This window comes from Ailuropoda melanoleuca, chromosome 3 (assembly GCF_002007445.2).
Source record: "Ailuropoda melanoleuca isolate Jingjing chromosome 3, ASM200744v2, whole genome shotgun sequence".
Lineage (NCBI taxonomy): Eukaryota > Metazoa > Chordata > Mammalia > Carnivora > Ursidae > Ailuropoda > Ailuropoda melanoleuca.
Genome location: NC_048220.1, coordinates 83,211,423 through 83,231,586, shown reverse-complemented (window position 1 = coordinate 83,231,586; position 20,164 = coordinate 83,211,423). Strand labels below are relative to the sequence as shown.

At 36.6% G+C, this 20,164-nt stretch overlaps 1 protein-coding gene across 2 annotated transcripts in view; it reads left to right on the top strand.

Annotated features, from left to right (window-relative positions):
- The window catches only part of NSD1 (nuclear receptor binding SET domain protein 1), a 132,805-nt gene that overhangs the window by 40,406 nt on the left and 72,235 nt on the right, over positions 1 to 20,164 (top strand). For both annotated transcript variants that reach the window (XM_034656669.1, XM_034656670.1), the window contains one exon: positions 13,643 to 13,778. In XM_034656669.1, the coding sequence (XP_034512560.1) occupies positions 13,643 to 13,778 (136 nt within the window). The remainder of the gene's footprint in view (positions 1 to 13,642; positions 13,779 to 20,164) is intronic.

Here is a 20,164-nt window from a genome sequence, read left to right as displayed (position 1 = left end):
TAAGTTTGCTTAGCCATCTTCTTGTAGTTGTCTTCATTTTTGTTATTATAGTTGATGAAGTGAAAATGTGTTTATAGCCCTTAGTCTTTTACCTTCTTTTTGGATTATTTCTTAGGATGGAGTCCCAGCTATGGAGTATTGCTTCAAAGGGTATTACGATGTTGCTCTCCAAGAGACCATATTAAAATTGATTAAGTAATATTGGTAAGGGGGTGCCTGGGTGGCTTAGTCAGTTAAGCGTCCGACTCTTGTTTTTGGCTCAGGCCATGATATCAAGCCCCATGTCAGACTCTGCATGCTTGAGATTCTTTCCCTCCCCCTCCCCCACTTTGTGTGCTCACGCCCTTGCACACACTCTCTCCCTCTCTCTTAAATAAATAAAATCTTTAAAAAAAAGAAAAAAGATAATAGTGATAAGTTATTTCTAAGAACTTGGCTTTTTTTTTTCTTTTCTTCCCCTCAAGAGAGAATGAGTAGAATTGAGGACTTTGTTGGTCAAGCAATTCCATTAGAGGTTAAAAAGTATACTTGTTAGTTTCCAAACAGAAATATTCCCATTATATTTCCATAATTAATTGCTAATTTAATTACATTATGGATAGGAAATATATTCCATATGATTCCAGTCCTTTCACATTGGTTGAGGTATACTTCATATGCTCAGGACATGGTGAGTACTTATAAATGGTCCCAGTGCTTGAAAGGTATATTTCACAATTAGAGTGAAGTAGTTTACATATATCCACTAGGTCGATTTTGTTATTCATATGTTGAAATGTTTTCTAAACCCTCAGTGACTTTTTTCTTTACGTATGTAAATTACTGAGAGAAGTTTATCTGCACTATGACTGCAGTGTTATTTTTTCTTGTAGTTCTGCCAATTTTTGCTTTATGTATTTTTAGTCTCTGTTATTAGAGGCATACATTTTTTAAAAATGGTCTTTTTCGTCAAATGATCAACATTTAGTCCACTTTAATTAGCCGTATATTTGTGTTTAAATTTGCCATGTTAATTGCTCTTGGTTGATTTATTTTTCTTTTTTCCCCTTTGCTGCCTTTTTTGGGTTTTAAATTATTTTTTTATTGTTCATTTTACGTTCCTTCCACCCTCATTCAAGTTTGGAAATTACATATTTGGTTTCTCTTCATCTAGAGGTTACCCTAGAAATTACAAGCCTCCCTAACTCATCAGTACTTAAAATTCCCATTACTTTCTTCTCAGACAATACGTAGACTTTAAAACGCTTTATTTCGCCCTAAATATATGTAGATCCTAAGAACACTTAAACACTTAAGCCCTACTACACTTAGAGAGGAGGAGATAGAGGCTTCCAGTTACGGAATGAATAACGGGAATAGAAGGCACAGCATAGAGAACACAGTCAGTGATACTGTAGTAGCTCTTTATGGTGACAGACGGTAGCTACATTTGTGGTGAGCATACAGCAAGTAGACTCGTCCAATCAGTATGTTGAAAATAATGTAATATTGTGTGTCAGTTATACTCAAAAAGTGCAAAAGAACACTAATATTATTAATTTACTCCTTTCCAGTATGGAGTATTGTGATTTTTTTTTTTGAGGCCCCCCCCCCCCCAATAATCTCTATCCCCATCATGGGGCTTGAACTCAGGACTCTGAGATCAAGAGTCACATGCTCTACCAGCTGAACCAGCCAGGCACTCCCAAGTATTGTGAATTTTATACTTCATTCTTGTTTTTGTTTAAAACCCCATTAGACATCATTATTGCTTAACAGTCCCTGTTCATTTGCACATTACTCCTTTCTTTGTTTTTCACATCTTAGACTCAAGATGATTTCCTTTTGTCTGAAGTATATCTTTTAGAATTTTCCTTATTGAGAGTCAGGTGGTGGCTAGCTCTCCTGGTTTTGGATTGTCTGAAATCGTATTTAGTTTTCTTACTTGAAAGATAATTTTGTTGTATACAGAATTCTAGATTAGCAGATAGGTCTTTGATCTATTTTTTTTTTTTTAAAGATTTTGTTTATTAGCACGAGTGAGGGGGGGTGAGGGGCAGAGGGAGAGGGAGAAGCAGACAATCCCCCCTCCCCCCGCCTTTAGCAGAGAGCTAGATGCAGGGCTCGATCCCAGGACCCTGGGATGGTGACCTGAGCTGAAAGCAGATACTTAACTGACTGAATCACCCAGGTGCCCGTCTTTGGTCTGTTTTAATTTTTGTATATGGTGTTAGATAAGGGTATAATTTCATTGTTTTGCATGTAGATAGCCAGTTTTTCCACTACCATTTGTTGAAAAGGCTATCTTTTCTCTATTGAATGGTCTTTTAGTACCCTTGTCAAAATCTTTTGACCATATATGCAAGGGTTTATTTCTGGCTTTCTATTCTGTTCTGCTGGTCAGTATATCTTTGTGATAGTAGTAGCATGATGTTTTGTTGTTTTTTAAATAGGCTCCATGCTAAATGTGGGGCAGGCTTGAACTTGGGATCCTGAGATCAAGAGTCATAAGCTGTACCAGGTGAGCCAGCCAGGCATCCCGAGGGTTTTGATTAATGTAGCTTTGTTGTGAGTTTTGAAATCAGGAAGTACTAGCTCTTCTTTTCAGTATTGCTTTAGTTACTCAGGGTCCCTTGGATTTCATACAAATTTTAGGAGGAGTTCCATTTCTGCAAAAAATGTCATTCTGATTATTATAGGGGTTACATTGAATCTGGAGATCGCTTTGAGTAGTAGTAACATCTTAATAATATCAAGTCTTCCAATCCGTAAACAAGGGATGTATTTCCACGTGTTTGTTTTCTTTAATTTCTTTCAGCAACATTTTGTAGTTTTTATTGTACAAGTCTTTTACTTCCTTGGTTAATTATTAAGTATTTTATTCTTTTTGATGTTATTATAAATAGAATTCTTCATTTCCTTTTAGAGTTGTTCATTTTTTAAAAAGATTGATTTGAGAGAAAGAGAGCATGAGTGAGAGGAGGGGCAGAGGGAGCCTGATGCTCCATCCAGGACTCTGGGATCATGACCTGAGCTGAAGGCAGAAGCTTAACAGACTGAGCCACCCATGTGCCCCAGTTGTTCATTATTTTTTTTTTTTAAAGATTATTTATTTATTTATTTATCTGACAGAGATAGAGATAGTCAGCGAGAGAAGGAACACAAACAGGGGGAGTGGGAGAGGAAGAAGCAGGCTCATAGCAGAGGAGCCTGATGTGGGGCTCGATCCCATAACGCCGGATCACGCCCTGAGCCGAAGGCAGACGCTTAACCGCTGTGCCACCCAGGCGCCCCTCAGTTGTTCATTATTAATGTGTAGAACTTCAACTGATTTTTGTATGTTGACCTTTGTATCTTCTACTTTGCTGAATTCATTTAATAGTTTAAAAATTCTTTTGTGGGATCTTTATGGTTTCTACATATAAGATCTGCAAATAGAGATAATTTTACCTATTCATTTTCAGTATGGTTGTATCTTACTTCTTTTTCTCACTTAATTGCTCTGACTAGAACTCCAGTACTTTGTTGAGTAGAAGTAGAGAAAGCAGGTATCCTTTCTGTGTTCTTTATCTGAGAGGGAAAGCTTTTGGTCTTTCACCATTAAGCATGATCTTCTCTGTGGGTTTTTCATAGATGGCATTTACTATGTGGAGATAGTTTCCTATTCCTAGTTTGTTTTTGAGTGTTGTATGTGTTTTTTTTTCCACAAATGAGTATTGAATTTTGTTAAATACTTTTTCTGCATCAGTGGTGATGATCATGTGATTTTTATCCAGTCTGTTAGTGTGGTATATTAAATTTACTGATTTCATATGTTGAACAATCCTTGTCTTACAGGAATAAATTGCACTTGGTCATGGTGTATGTTTTTTTGTTTTTCTTTGTTTTTATTAATTTTTTTATTCCATTATAGTTAGCGGTTTGCTTTTTAAGTGACGTATAATTGACATATAATTGACATATAAGATTATGTTAGATTTAGGTATACAAAATAATGATTTGAGGGGTACCTGGGTGGCACAGTTGGTTAAGCCCCCACAGAGTCTATTTGGGATTCTCTCCCCCTCTGCCCCTCTAACTCATGCTCTCTCTCTTTTAAAATAAATAAATAAATCCTTAAAAAAATAATGATTTGATTTTGTATAATTTTTTTTAACGTTCAGTTGTTTTGCTAATATTTTGTTGAAGATTTTTGCATCGGTGTTTGTAAAGGATATTGGTCTGTAGTTTTCTTTTTCTTGTGGTATCTTCATCTGACTTTGGTATCAGTAATGCTGGCGTCAATGAATTAGGGAGTGTTCCTCACTATTTAGTTTTTTGGAAGAGTTTCAGAAGGATGGATGTTTGTTCTTATTTAAATGTTTGGTACAGCATCCCAGTGAAGCTATTAGGTCCAGGGCTTTTCTTTGTTGGGACATTTTTGGTTCCTTATCACTGAGTCAGTGTCCTCACTAGTTACAGGTTTATTCAGATATTCTGCTTCTATGTCATTTGGTGTTGGTAGGTTTTGTGTTTCTAGGATTTGGTCTGTTTCATCTAGATTATCCAGCTTGTAAGTGTATAGTTGTTCATACTATTCTTATAATCCTTTTTGTTTCTGTAGAATCAGTAGTGATGTCCACACTTTTCTTTCTTTCTTTCTTTTTTTTAAAGATTTTATTTATTTATTTATTTGACAGAGAGAGACAGCCAGCCAGAGAGGGAACACAAGCAGGGGGAGTGGGAGAGGAAGAAGCAGGCTTCCAGCGGAAGAGCCCGATGTGGAGCTTGATCCCAGGACCCCGGGATCATGCCCTGAGCCAAAGGCAGACGCTTAACGACTGCACCACCCAGGCGCCCCTACACTTTTATTTCTGATTTTAGTAGCTTGAGTCTTTTTTTCTTAGTCCACCTAGCTAAAGAGTTATCAGTTATGTTGATCTTTTCGAAGAACTAACTTTTTTGGTTTTGTCCATTTTTTTTTTTTTACTAGATTCTCTATTAATTTTCCCTCTAATTTTTATTATTCTTTCTGCTTGCTTTAGGTGTAGTCTTCTGTTCCTTTTCTAGTTCATTAAGGTGAAAGTTTAGGGTTTATGAGAAGTTTTTAAAAAATATACATGTGTGGGACGCCTGGGTGGCGCAGTCGTTAAGCGTCTGCCTCCGGCTCAGGACGTGATCCCAGCGTTCTGGGATTGAGCCCTACATTAGGCTCCTCCGCTAGGAGCCTGCTTCTTCTTCTCCCACTCCCCCTGCTCGTGTTCCCTCTTTCACTGGCTGTTTCTGTCAAATAAATAAAATAAAATCTTGAAAAAAAATATATACGTGTGTGCAGCTATAAATATCCCTCTAAGAATTGATTTTGCTGCATCTTTTAAGTTGTGGTATATTTTATGTTCATTTTCATTCAGAGGATTTTTTAATTTAACCATGTGAATTCTTTTACTGGTTATTTAGTAGTGTGCTATTTAATTTCCCAATTTTCCTTGTCTTTTTGACTTTTAATTTCATTCCATTGTGTTTGGAAAATACATTCTGTATTTCAGTTCTTTTAATTTTATTTTTGTGGCCTAACATGGTCTATCCTTGAATATTCATGTGCACTTAGAAAGACTATATTTTGCAGTTGTTTGGTAGAATATTTTTCAGATGCCTGTTAGGTGTAGTTGGTTTATAGTGCTGTTCAAGGCTTTTGTGTCTTTATGGATTGTCTAGTTCTCTCCATTACTGCAAGTGGGTTTTGAAATCTCTGTTATTGTTTCTCTTTTTTACATTTATTTCTGTCAGTTATTGCTTCATGAATTTGGGAGTCTGGTTTGATGCATGGTGTTTGTAATTGTTACACCTTTCTTTTAGGTTGATGTTTTTGTCATAAAATTTTGATCTTTTGTCTCTAGTAACCGTTTTTCCTTTAAGTATATTTTGTGTGTTCTTATTGTAGAGAAGAAGCCACCCCTCTTTGTTACTGTTTGCATGTTATTTCTTTTACAACCTTTTGCTTTCAATTCCTTTTTTTAAAAAAAAATTTATTATTTATTTGAGGATAAAAGAGAGAGCACTAGCACCTGCATGAGCAGGGAGAGAGGTGGAAGGAATCTCAAGCAGACTCCCCACGAGCAGGAGCCTGACCCGCGGCTCGATATCAGGACCCTGAGATCCTGACCTGAGTCAAAGTCACGAGTTGGATGCTCAACCAACTGAGCCACCCAGGCGTCCCTCTTTCAGCTCCTTTTTTGAATTTGATACAAAGCGTCTTCTTGTGGCTATCATAGAGTTGAATCATGTTTTTTATCCATTCTGCCAATTTCTGTGTTTGACTTATAGTTTTAAATACATATACATTTTTTTAAAAAAGATTTTATTTATTTATTTGACACAGAGAGAGACAGCGAGAGAGGGAACACAAGCAGGAGGAGTGGGAGAGGGAGAAGCAGGCTTCCTGCTGAGCAGGGAGCCTGATGCAGGGCTTGTTCCCAGAACTCTAGGATCATGACCTGAGCTGAAGGCAAACGCTTGATGACTGAGCCACCCAGGTGCCCTGAATACATATACATTTTATCTTAGTAGTGAAAAGGCAGGATTGATGTCTGCCATTTTACTATTTTTTATGTTTTTGTTCCTCTGATCCTGTTACTACCTTCTTTTATGTTAAATAGATATTTTCTAGTGTAATATTTTAATTTTCTTGTCATCTATATGATAGCATCCCTCCCTGATCCCAAATACACACACAGTCATTTTTTTAGTGGTTGTTGTGTTTAAGTAGTCAAGATTGCAAGTAAAATCTTAACTTATTACAATGTGTTTTGTATTAATATCAAGTTAATTTTAATAGTAGTAATAAAACTTTGCTCCTTTATTGGTCTGTCCTTCTCATCTCCATTGTCATTTTATTGTCATACAAATACATTTTTATATATAATGCGTGCCTAGCCACACAAACTTATAATTTCTCTTTTACACAGTTATCTTTTTTTTTTTTTTAAGATTTTTTATTTCTTTATTCAACAGAGATAGAGACAGCCAGCGAGAGAAGGAACACAAGCAGGGGGAGTGGGAGAGGAAGAAGCAGGCTCATAGTGGAGGAGCCCGATGTGGGGCTCGATCCCGTAACGCCGGGATCACGCCCTGAGCCGAAGGCAGGCGCTTTAACCGCCATGCCACCCAGGCGCCCCTACACAGTTATCTTTTAAGTCAGATGTGAGAAAAGTGTTGTAAACAAAAATACACTTTTCTGTCTTTCGTATTTACCTCTTTTGTTACCTTTACTGTGTTCTTTATTCATGTAGATTTGAGCCATGCCCATTGTCCTTTAGCTAAAGCCGGAGAACTCTCCATATTTCTTGTAGGGCAGATTTGCAAAGGACTCCCCTTGAAATTAATTTGAAATGCATGCTCAAGTGTTTTTTTAGTAATAAAGCATAGCATGTTAGTCAGTTTGTGGAATCAGATAGACAATAATTATTGAACATATACTCTTTGCCAGGTACTGGGCTAAGTGTTAGGCTTGGAGGTAGTATGGGAAGTCTCTTTTTTCTGTTTAGATGATTATAGTCTCTGAGGTCCTACTGTGGGCTTGGTGCTGTGTAGACTTTTAGAGAAGCTTTGAAATTATCAAATTATAATGAAATCACTAGTATTTTTGTAAAGCACACAACACAAATGTAAAATTATTTTTATTTTATTCGCTCAATATATTATTATTTTTTTATTTTTAAGAGATTTTATTTATTAGAGAGAGAGAGCATGAGCAGGGGGTAAGGCAGAGGGAGAAGCAGACTTCCCATGGAGCAGGGAGCCCCACGCAGGGCTCATCCCAGGACCCCAGGATCATGACCTGAGCCAAAGGCAGACGCTGAACTGAGCCACCTAGGCATCCCCACTCAATATATTATTAAAGGAACATCATTGTGAGTTTTATGTTATCTTTTACTTTAGGTGTCCTATTTGTAAAATAGTGGAACTACCTCTTTTTATCATCAGAATAAGGGAGTCACTTTTGACTATGTAGAAAAAGGTGAAATTCCAAAGTATAATTCAGACAGCTATGTACAATGTAGTTCTTAGTACAACCTTTAAAACTTGGTATGTTAAATCAAGTTATTAAAAATATTCGTGAGACACCTGGATGGCTCAGTTGGTTAAGCGTCCGACTCTTGATTTTGGCTCAGATCATGATCTCAGAGTCTTGAGATCGACCCCTGAGTTGGGCTAAGCACCAGGCATGGAGCATGCTTAAGATTCTCTCTCTCCCTCTCCATGTGCTACCCCCCCCCTTACCCCCTTCTTGCATGCATTGTGTGCTCTCCTCTCTCTCCCTCTCTCTAGGGGAAAAAAAAATGAAAATAAGAACGGAGTCCTAGAGTTGTCAGTACGTTCTGTGGTAACATCCCTAGTTCTTTACCTCAAGTTCTGTATCACTGTATTTTCTTTAAAAAGTTGTTTTAGAAGATATTTTTTGTTGTATCCATAGACATCCATGTATTGTACACTTAAAATTTAAGAGGATAGATCTCTGTTACATATCCTTACCAGAATAAAATTAAAAAAAAAAAAAAGATACTGTTCTGTGAGTTAGCTGATTTTTAAATAGTTTACTCAACTCTTAAATTTTGGATATGCATGTAAAGATACTGGTGTCCAAGGATTATCTGTGGTAACGTTCAATTAACATTAAAATAGAACACAATTTAAGTTTTATCCCATACATCCCAGGAACATGCCTGGACCACCTGAGTTTATTTTATCTTAGAAATGCTATATAGTCTGGTTTGTACCTTTGGTGGAACTTACATTAGTGGAAGTGCTTAAAGATCTCACCCAAAGTGTCTTTTAACCATGGCTAAGAGCCACTTCTTGATAGTGATTGAAGGAGATGTATCAGTCCTTTAAAATTTGTGGTGACAAGTTTATACAGGAAAGTTTACTGTTGAAATAACATGTTACTGTCAATGGAAGAATGGAAATGGAGATTTTGAACCTAAATGGTTTTTAGATTGGCTTTAAACACTTTGAAAACAAATTCTGGCTATATTCAGTTAAAATTGAAGGAAAAAAAATGTTATATTCAAAAAACATTGTCTTTAGTATTAATAGTTTAAATCTTAGTCTTTCCCACTGTGATTTAACCTTTTTGATCCTCAGTTTATCTAAATGCAAAATGGAGATAATGCAGTTTCATAATGTGAGGATTAAGCAAGATAATATATGTATATTGGATTTCTGGGGCTGCCGTAATAAAGTGCCACAAAGTGGGTGGCTTAAACAACAGAAATTTAATAGTATCACAGTTTTGGAGACTAGAAATAGAATGTCAAGTTTTTTTTTTTTCTGAGGGCTTGTGAGAATATGTTCCATACCTCTCCTAATGCCTCAGCAGTTCTTGGTTGGTAGAAGGCGTTTTCCTTGTGTCTTCATCATCTTCCCTCTATGTATGTACGTCTGCTTCCAGATTTTTCTTTAATAAGGACACATTTGTTTTGGATTAGGAACCCACCCTAATTGATCTCATCTTGTTTATCTCAAAGACCCTATTTCCAAATGAAGTCTCACTTAACAGGTATTGTGGGGCATACTTTTGGGTGAGCACAGTTCAGCTCAACAATGTATATAAAAAGGCTTAACACCAGTATATTTCTTCCAACTGGACTTAAAGAGATATTAGGAAAAACCATTCTGAAATATGCCTATCCTTCCAGTCAATGCTCAGATGTCATTTCTTCACGTTAGTCTTCCCTAATATTGTTCAAGTGACTTGGGTTCAGGAATTCATCTTTGTGTCTCTTATTGAGCTTTCTGTTGTGGTTGTTTAGTACATCTGTATGCGTTTGAATTAAGGGTTTAAGAATTTGGTGTATTTGGGTGTCTTTCTTTCCAAGTGAAATATTTAAGCTCTTCTGAAGATAAGAGTCATATTTAAAAATAATTTTTTTTCCTTATTCTTATTTTCTCTACTTCGTGATTGGTGGCCTCTCTTTGGTCTGGAATTCTTGCCTCTGTCTAGTTTTTTATGTGCTAAAGTCAGTTGGATTTGGTTGTTGTCCATTAATAACACTATTAAGAATATGTATTTGTATAGACATTATTTTCCAGTGGGTTTGCATATATTGTATTATTTGGTCATCATGGCAAATTAGTCAAGACAACCTGGAGGGGGGTACCTGGCTGGCTCAGTCAGTAGAGCATGGGACTCTTTATCTTGCCCCAGGTTGGGTGTAGAGATTACATAAAAATAAAATCTTAAAAAAAAAAAAGCATGGAGATAATAAATGTTTCAGGTTTGTGAAAATCTTTTATCCACGATACCATTAATTTAATGAAACTTTTTTATTCATGTTTCTCATTAACTTTGTTTATATATATATATTTTTTTAAATTTATTTTTAAGATTTTCTTTATTTGCCCGAGAGAGAGCATGAGCGCACAAGGGGGAGCCATAGGCAGAGGGAGAAGCAGGCTACCCACTGAGCAGGGAGCCTGTTGTGGGACTTGATCCCAGGACCCCAGAATCATGACCTGAGCCGACAGCAGATGCTTAACCAACTGAGCCACCCAGGCGTCTGTCTATATATCTATATATCTCTATATATAGATTTTTTTAAAAAGATTTTTATTTATTTGTTTGAAAGAGAGAATGTGTGAACAGGGGAGGGGCAGGGAGAGAGGGAGAGAATCTCAGGCAGACTTCTTTCTAAGCACAGAGCCCAACTTGGGCCTTGACTCAGGGCTCGACTCGGGGCTTGATCCCACAGCCCTGAGATCATGACCAGAGCCGAAATCAAGAGTTGGATGCTTAACTGACTGAACCATCCATGCATGTCCCAACTTAATTTTTTTAAATCATCATTTCAGTTTCAGCATAGTTTCTAAATGGTTGGTATATAATACGTGTGGGTGTGTATTACATTTTCAGTATTCCATAATTTCACCTGCATTTTGCATATTTCATTGAGTTTTCAGCATAATTAATTTAACAGGTCTCTTGTTGGATGTTAAGTTTTTATTATCATAAATAACTGCTTGAAATATTTTTCTGTAATTCTACTTATTTGGATTACTTTCTTTGGGTCACAATGTTAGGAATAGAATTATTGCTTTCATTTTGTTGGTTCATGGTACAGCAGATGTTTCTTTCCTGATTTCTGTGGCTTAGGAAGCTGAGGCTGTATTATGTGACTTGTTTAAGATGACATTCCTGATGGAGTCATAAGATAGAACTCATTGCTGCTTTGTCTGGTTGTGTGATTCAGCTTCTGGCTTTACCTTATTCTACTCATATTCCTTTCTTGCTGTCTATTGGAAAGTATATTTTTAAAAAAATTATTGAAATATAGTTGACATTGAAAGCATGTATTTTATGGCTATAGTTTCTGATAATATAGTATAATCGTTTTGTTGAAGTAATATGAGGGGAAGACTGAACCAGTATCATATCATAGATTGATTATGGCTTAATTTGTCATAAAGCATATAACAATTATTACTGGATGATTAGGAAGTGGTTGAGAGTTTATCCAGATTCGAATCCTGGCTCTGCCAACTTATTAAATACTATATGACTTCAGACATACAATAAAATAAGTGAATAGTAAAATAAGTAATATGCTCAGTATCTGCCTTAAGAGGATTAAAAAAGGAACAGTGTCTAGCACATAGCAAACCTCAAGTAAATGTTAGTTAATATGTTTAGAGTAATTTAGGACTTGAATAAATAAGTCAATACCAGTGATTGCCAAATAAATTAAATGATCATAAATTGTATCAGAAATTTATGGGAACCTACTCAAATTGTAGTGTTTTGTTTTTTTTTAAAAGATTTTATTTATTTGACAGAGAGAGAGACAGACAGTGAGAGAGGGAACGCAAGCAGGGGGAGTGGGAGGGGAAGAAGCAGGCTCCCAGCGAAGGAGCCTGATGTGGGGCTCAATCCCAGAACGCCAGGATCACGCCCTGAGCCTAAGGCAGACGCTTAACGACTGAGCCACCCAGGCGCCCCCTCAAATTGTAGTTTTCTGTACAGGCAAATAAAAAATTTGTTTTTAGGCACCTGGGTGGCCCGGTTGGTTAAGCATCTGCCTTTGGCTCAAGTCATAATCCCAGGGTCCTGGGATCAAGTCTGGAGTCAGGCTCCTTGCTCGGTGGGAAGTCTGCTTCTTCCTCTGCCTGCAGCTCCCTTTCTTGTTGTGCTCTCTCTCTTTCTGAGAAATAAATAAAATCTTCAAAAAAAATTGGTTTTAAAGTTTATCTTGGTTTTAAAGTTTCAAAGCCAACTACCTTTGAAGTCCTGTTTGTTTTCTGATGACTTACAAACTGGTAACAGGCAAAAATAGTCTTTTTTTTTTTTCTTTTAAAGAATAAGATGTAGTGTCTCATTTCCTAGTAACTATACTTGAAGAAATAATCACGATATTTTCAATAAGGGCATTCTATGAAATTTAATTTCTGTCTGAAAACGGAGTCTTAAAGTTGAATTGGTAACTTAAAAATCTTTGAGTTGAGCCCCATCCTTTGATATTCTGTGGAGGAGCAATATTCATAATTTATTTGAATGATTTTAGTCAATTCATCTAGGATAGACTTTATTGAATGCTTAATCCGTTTTAAGTATTAATGAGGGAAGATTGAGTCTGAAGGAGGATCACCAAGCCTTTTTCAAGACATAGCACTTAGAGAAAATCATAGTACGTTTGTGTCTCCTTAATGTAAATGGAAGAGGTTGATCTTTGTCCAGGTACCCTGGGTGCTGCTTTTGGCTACTACCCAGGAACATCTCAGTACACTTGCAACTCCTTCGTGTGGTGTTTCACAGGTGGAAAGCTTATCCCTACTAAATACAAAGCTGTGTTCATTAAGGCAGGAGGTCTGCTTATGTAAGTGTGTTAAAGGCATGGCCATGGGTTTAGAGTGGAGATGAAGGATGTTGGATTGCAGATCAGTTAGGGATATTGGTTTTGGAGAAAAGATGCAGCCAAAATCTCTGCATTAGACAAGTCCAAGGAGCTTGATTCATATTGAATTTATTCTGCATGAATGGTGTTGCTTGGAGTTGTGGAGTATACTGTTCTGGAGGTCCTGGAAAAAGTCAAAGTCAGTTGCATTGACATTGCTAGGGTCTAGCCTATAGCTTTCAGGATTATTTCATTAGAGCTATTATTGTTAATTAGTAGGAATGTCCATGTTTGTTTGAGAAGGATGTAGAATATCACCTGCAGAAGGGACCACAGTTTCCCTGCGCCCTGCCCCCATTGTATTGAGATAGAATTGACACATTGTATTGGGAACATAGACTCTTGACATTGTTCATAAATTCTTTTTATAATCCGCCCCCCCCATATGTTGTGTTGTAATCCAGGGAGTAGGGCAAAGGTATCTTTTCCTGGGGATGATTCTGTTTCTTTTTTCAGTTTTTCACTTTTTTATTAATGAAAATAATTATTTTCTCCATGAATGTAGGTAGATTAGTTATATAAAACAAGTATAAATTGAGAGCTGCTACTTTATAGAGGGCTATGTTATGAACATTAAGACAGAATGATTTAGTTGTACTTGCTTTGTAATTGTAGCTGGAGTGTTTTCATCTAGAATTCTATAGAATTCTGCTTTCTCAGAAGATTAATAGGAAAATGGTACACTGTTTCAAAAGGTTTTGATTCTTATTGATGCCCCATGTTTTGTCTGTCTAAAGTGTCAACCCAAGAAAAAGTCTACGCCACTGAAGTATGAAGTTGGAGATCTCATCTGGGCAAAATTCAAGAGACGCCCATGGTGGCCCTGCAGGATTTGTTCTGATCCGTTGATTAACACACATTCAAAAATGAAAGGTAATACTAGTAGTTGATTATACATGATAATATACAGTATGGAGTAAAAAACTTGTAGTTGCCTTTAGTATAACCTAATTTTTGTCGCCTTTAGTAGTAATATAGTTTTACCTTTGAGCATTTGGTGAATGAATTGTTATTAATGTATTTTACCTTTATGAATTTTTTTAAAGTTTTATTTTACTTTATGATTTAAAACTTCTTACTCTATTTATAGATGACAGGAAAATACTAGGTTTATTACCTAAAGCTTACATTGTCTAGAATCACTTTTCAGTTTATTTAGGTTTTCTACCTCAGTCTTCAGGTTTGTATCATTGCTGTTAAGCTTTAAAGCTGAAACAATTATAAAGAATCCTTTTAATTTTGAATTGTAAAATCTTGATTTAGAGCATTCCCTTTAATAATAGTTTGTTTCTTACTTTGTTCTATTTGAATCTCAGGTATGCTTAAAATGCTACAAGGTAGGGACTGAATTTTGATCTTGAGCTGCCTTTTTTCTGTTAAGATGTTTTGTGATTTAATATATGTATTTTAGTTTTTGAATAGGTGATATATTCATAATTTAAAAAAAACTCACTTCCTCCTTTTCTCTGATCTGCCCCATTCTTTCTCTTCTTTCCAGAGAGTAACCAGTTGTTTTTAATGTTTGTTTCTAGAGTATTTTTATGTATATTGAAGTATATATTCTCATCTTTTTAACACAACAGCATATTTTTTTATGTTCTACACTTTTTTTTTTAACTTCTTAGAGGTTTTCCATGTTAGTGCATTGAAGACTTTCTCTCTCTCTCTCAACAACTGTATAGTTTTCCACTTTTTGATTATGTTATACTTTATATAACCATTTTCCTGTTGGTGGATGTTTAGGTTGTTTTTAATCTTGTTTGTGAAGTCTTTGTATACATATGTACATAACATAAATGTGTTTCTGCGCACACAACAGTGGTATAAAGAATAACTTTCACGTGTACATGTATCAAAAGTGGGATTGCTGGATTTGATTTTATATTTCAGATATTGAATATTGAGGTACCTAAAGACCTTTATAGCTCAGTGTTTTATTTTTTTAAATGATATCTTAATCTTTGTGGCCTATTTGGACATTAAAGTACTACTAGTAAATTCTTTTAGTCCTCCCCTCTACCCTTCCTGTTAAGTTTCTTACTCGTTATACTATTCACGCACACTAATTGGGTCCATGCCATTTATTCAGCAGTTTCTAACTATATTGTATGGGTAGTATGCTAGGTAGTAGGATCCAGTAACGGGCAAAACATCACTTCTGCTTGCCCTTGTTTATAGAGTCCAGTTAAAGAGACAAGATACCAGAAAATAATCAGACAAATAGATAATTGCTTCACTGAGAAGTGTGTCCAAAGATAAATCCTGGTGTTCAGTCAGTGATATAGCAGGGGTACGTAATTTGGACTTCCAGTGTAGGGTATTCGGGGCAGTTATGTTAGTAAAGTATCTTTGGTCTGAGAGGTGAGAAGATGAGTAGGAATTAACTAGGGAAAGAAGGAGAAGATGGTTCCAGGCACAGAAACTAGTATGTGCTCTGGCTCAGAGAGGTCTCCTATCCATAGAGTAACTACGTTGGTAACTACAGGGTGACCTCTGCTTGTTGATATTAACTGAAGCCATGGGCAAGCCATGGATGAGATGGCTTGTGATAAAATATACAGTGAGAAAAAGGGTGGGCTTTGAGGAAGGAAGCATTTGAGGTCTGTATGGAGGATACTGAGCTTGGAAAAGAGATGGGAAAAAATCGAAATGGAAGAAGAAAACCAGGATTATTTGGTATGTCGTATTGGTGACTAGCATGTTTTGATAAGGAAGATGTGATTGATTTGGTTGAACTTGCCTGGTGATCAAATAAAATGTCCATTAGGTGTAAGGAGCTAGATATCAGTGGTATTTTTGGTGTTATGAGAAGTGGGGATGCTGTAGGTAGAGAAAGATATGGGGTCCAGAAGGATTGCTAAAGGTGGGGATGATTATGTTAGTAGTGCTGATGAGAAGAGTTCTGGAAATAGGGAGTGAAGACAGGAGTAGTAAGGGATCAAAGGCAGGATCATAACATAGGATTTCTGGGAAAAGAAGAGGTGGATGGGTTTGGTACCACGGTGAGAAATTGGCCTCAGTGGGAGAAGGGGCAGCACCCTTAGCATTAGGGGTGGGTAAGAGTGCAGCGACTGGAGGTTTGGTGTGGTGTACTTGAGTGTTCTTGTCTGGCTCCTTTATCTTGAGTGGAGAATGTGATCATACCAAAGAGCAAGGGCTGTTACTGACTGGAAAATACGATGTTTTGTTTTCAGCCTATAAAAAGGTTAAAACTCATAAATTTACGTGAGCTTAGCAGAAAGGGTGAATTTATATAACTTCCTCCTGAAGAAATGATTAAACATGGTAAAATGGATCTATTTAACCTTACAGCTACTTTCCCCATTTTCTTGTAGCATTTTTCACTTTTGTTTTCATTTCCCTATAGTTTATGGCAAGCTATAGTCAGCCAGGTTCTGGAAAGCCTAATTAATACCTCTTAGTAGTTAACTCTCCATTTTTCTTTGAATGTGCTCCTTTTTCTGCTTATCTCCTTCACGGCATATAACTTGGTGGAATTACTGGTCTTGCTGTTGACAGTTCCCAGTAGTAGGAAATTTCGGATAGACTGCTGTCAAAGTAATCCCTGCTCCCCACCACACTGAAGCTATGACCAGTATTAACGTTTGACTCTTCTGTAGCATTGTAATTTTCCCCTTCAACTTTTTATTTTGAAAGTTTCAAATCTATAGACAAATTGAAGAGTAACACAATGAACACCTGTATACACTTTACATAGGTTCAACAATTACTACTTTGTATTAATTATTAGCTGGTATCAGTGAAAAATTAAAAATTATAGTGCAGTGTTCATATTATTGTGATCATCCATGTTTGTTTTCCTAGCAAAGCCAAATATTTCAAATGGTGTTAGAAAACCCAAGTTTTTATAAAATCACTTTTTAAAGTCATTATTTACTTTTATTATACAAGGTGCATATAATTTTGAAAGTTACATGGTTGATTCTACAGGCTTTGCTTGGAAAACAGTCTGCTGTGGCTATATCCCTCTTTTTTTCTAATATCCCTCTTTCTAAGCACCTTTAACTCTGTCAGCTGGATCTTTTGATAGTTACCTCTGTATCTCAGAATTCATCCTTCTGAATTACTTTTTACTTCTCACTGTAGAAGTTGTGGATTAGTCATTTCCATCGGGCCTTACCTCCCACCTACCTCCGACATCCTGCTGTCTTACCTGTTATATTATAATTTTGGTTAGGAATTCAGTATGTATGTTATCATGTTAACAGTGTTCATGGCTTAGCCATGTGGTGTCCAGTGCTTTCTGTGCCCTCAGAACCTTCTGATTTTTCTGCAGTTGTCTCTGTGTGTTGGTGAAGGAGAGGGTTCTTAGTTATTTTATGTATTTGTTATTAATTCATAGTAAAACTCTCCTAGTTTTAATTTTTTCCACATGATCTGATATATTGGTAATTTGTCATTTTTTGTTTGTTTTTTAAGAGAGGGAGAGGGTAGGTGGAGTTGGCAGAGGGAGAGAGAGAATCTTAAGCAGCCTCTATGCCCAGTGCAGAGCCTGACCCAGGGCTCAGATCTCACAACCCTGAGGTCATGACCTGAATTGAAATCAATAATGGGATGTTTAACCAACTGAGCCACCCAGGTGCCCCACTAATTTGTCATTTTCATCATCTTGAGGAACTCTTACCTAGAGCTTTATGTTGTTGACCCTTGAAAAACACGGATTTGAATTGTACGGGTCCTTATATAATCCTTTTTACACAGATTTTTCTCAGTAAATATATTACAGTATTGTAAATGTATATTCTCTCCTTACAATTTTCTTTTTTTTTTAAAGATTTTATTTATTTATGCAACAGAGATAGAGACAGCCAGCGAGAGAAGGAACCCAAGCAGGGGGAGTGGGAGAAGAAGAAGCAGGCTCATAGCGGAGGAGCCTGATATGGGGCTTGATCCCATAACGCCGGGATCACGCCCTGAGCCGAAGGCAGACGCTTAACCACTGTGCCACCCAGGCGCCCCCAGATCCTTTATTTTCTATACAACTTTTTTGAGATATAATTTACAGAGCCTAAAATTGATTCAGTGAGTGGTTTTTGGTATATTCAGGGTCAAGTAACTACCACCAATAGTCAGTTTTAGAATATTTTCATCATCCCAGAAAGAAACCTCATACCCTTTATCTACCTTCTCCCCAGTCTTCTCACCCCTTACACCTCTTCACCCTAAATAACAAGTAATATATTTTTCTATCTCTATAGATTTGCATATTCTAGACATTTCATATAAATGGTATCATATACTATGTGGTCCTTTGTGACTTCTTCTTTCACTTAGTGTAATACTTTCAGAGTCTATTCATGTATCAGTATTTCATTCTGTTTCATAGTAAATAATACTCCATTATATGGATAGACCCCACTTTTTTATTTATGAATTCATCAGTTAGTGGACATTTGGACTATTTCTACCTTATGGCTATTCAGAATAGTACTGCTGTGAATATTTGTGTGTAAGTTTTAGTGTGGACATAATGTTTTCAAATCTTGAGTATATACCCAGGAGTAGAATTGATGGCTCACATGTTAACTCTCTGTAGCTGTTTGAAGTACTGCCAGACTGCTTTGAAAAGCTGCTGCACCAGTTCAGATTTCCACCAGTGTGAGGATTCTTATTTCTCTACATCCTCACCAATACTATGTGCTAAAATACACATAACAAATTTACCGTTTTATTTTCTATTTATTTTTAAAATGATTTTATTTATTTATTTATTTATTTATTTATTTATTTATTTATTTATTTGAGAGAGGATGGTGGGGAGGGGAGGAACAGAGGGAAAGGGACAAGCAGACTCCATGCTTAGCACAAAGTCTGACCTGGAGCTCAGTCCCACAACCTCAAGATCAAGACCTGAGCTGATACCAAGAGGCACCCCACAAATGTACCATTTTAACTATTTTTAAAAAAAAAAGGATTTATTTATTTGGGGGTAGAGGGAGAGAGTCTCAAGCAGACTGTGCTGACAGTGGAGCCCAACATGGGGCTCAAATCTCTTGACCCTGAGATCACTACCTGAGCCGAAACCAAGAGTTGGACCCTCAACTGGCTGTGCCACCCGGGCGCCCCATTTTAACCATTTTTAAGTGTACAGTTTAGTGGCATTAAGTACATTCACATTGTTGTGCAGTTATTACCACTATGCATATCCAGAACCTTTTCCTATTTTTACACTGAAAATCCATTCTCATTTAGTAAGAACTTTTAGCCCCTGGTCAGTAGTGTTCCTCTTTCTTTGTCTATGACTATTCTAGGTACCTCATAAAAGTAGAATTATACAATATTTGCTTATTTGTGTTTGGCTTATTTCACTTAGCATAATGTCTTTAAAGTTCATCCATGTGCCAGTACTTCATACATTTTCAAGGTTCAGTAATATTCCATTGTATGTATATGCCACATTTTGTTCATCCTTCAGTGGACATTTGGGGTTATTTCCACGTTTTGGCTGTTGTGAATAATACTGCTATGAACATTGGTGTTCAAATATCTGTTCTTTTTTTTTTTTTTTATTTAAGTCATCTCTATATCCATCATGAGGCTTGAACTCATGACCCTAGCCAAAATCAAGAGTGTATGCTCGTCTGCCTCAGCCAGGCAGGCACCCTTCTGATTTTTTATTACTTGACAAGTCTTTGTCTAAAAAAAACTTTTTTTTTTTTTTTCCAAATTTTGTTTTCTTGATTCCCAGTGTTACTTGCCTTAGTTTAGGTTCTAGTCATCTCACATGTACACTATTTTGGTAATCTCTGGTCTACTGAGTCTCCTCTCTGTTTTCTCTTGAATATGTTATTCCAAGGTCAGGTAGATTTATCTTTCTAAGACCCAAAACTGAGCCTGTGGTTCCACAGTTTAAATGAGCCTCCTCAATGCCAAGAGTTCACACAATGGTTAGGCTCCTAACATGGCATCAAGCTCTTTGAGGTCTAGCCACTGCTTACCTGCTGAGTTTTTATGATTTAGTGTTCTGAACTACTTTTAGTTCCCAGCTGTTTATTCATTCATGCCTTTGAAGGTTCTGGGCCTTCATGCTGGAATTCTCTTCTTAACAAACTGTTTATTTACCTTTAAAAATTATGCTCAGGTGTTCTATTTGTCCTTTAATTAATGATCTCCACTTTTTTTGTTTTAAGATTTATTCATTTATTTATTTGAGAGAGCTAGAGAGCATGCCCACGAGTGAGGGGAGGGGCAGAGGGGGAGAGAATCTTCAAGCAGACTCCCCCGCTGAGGAGGGAGGG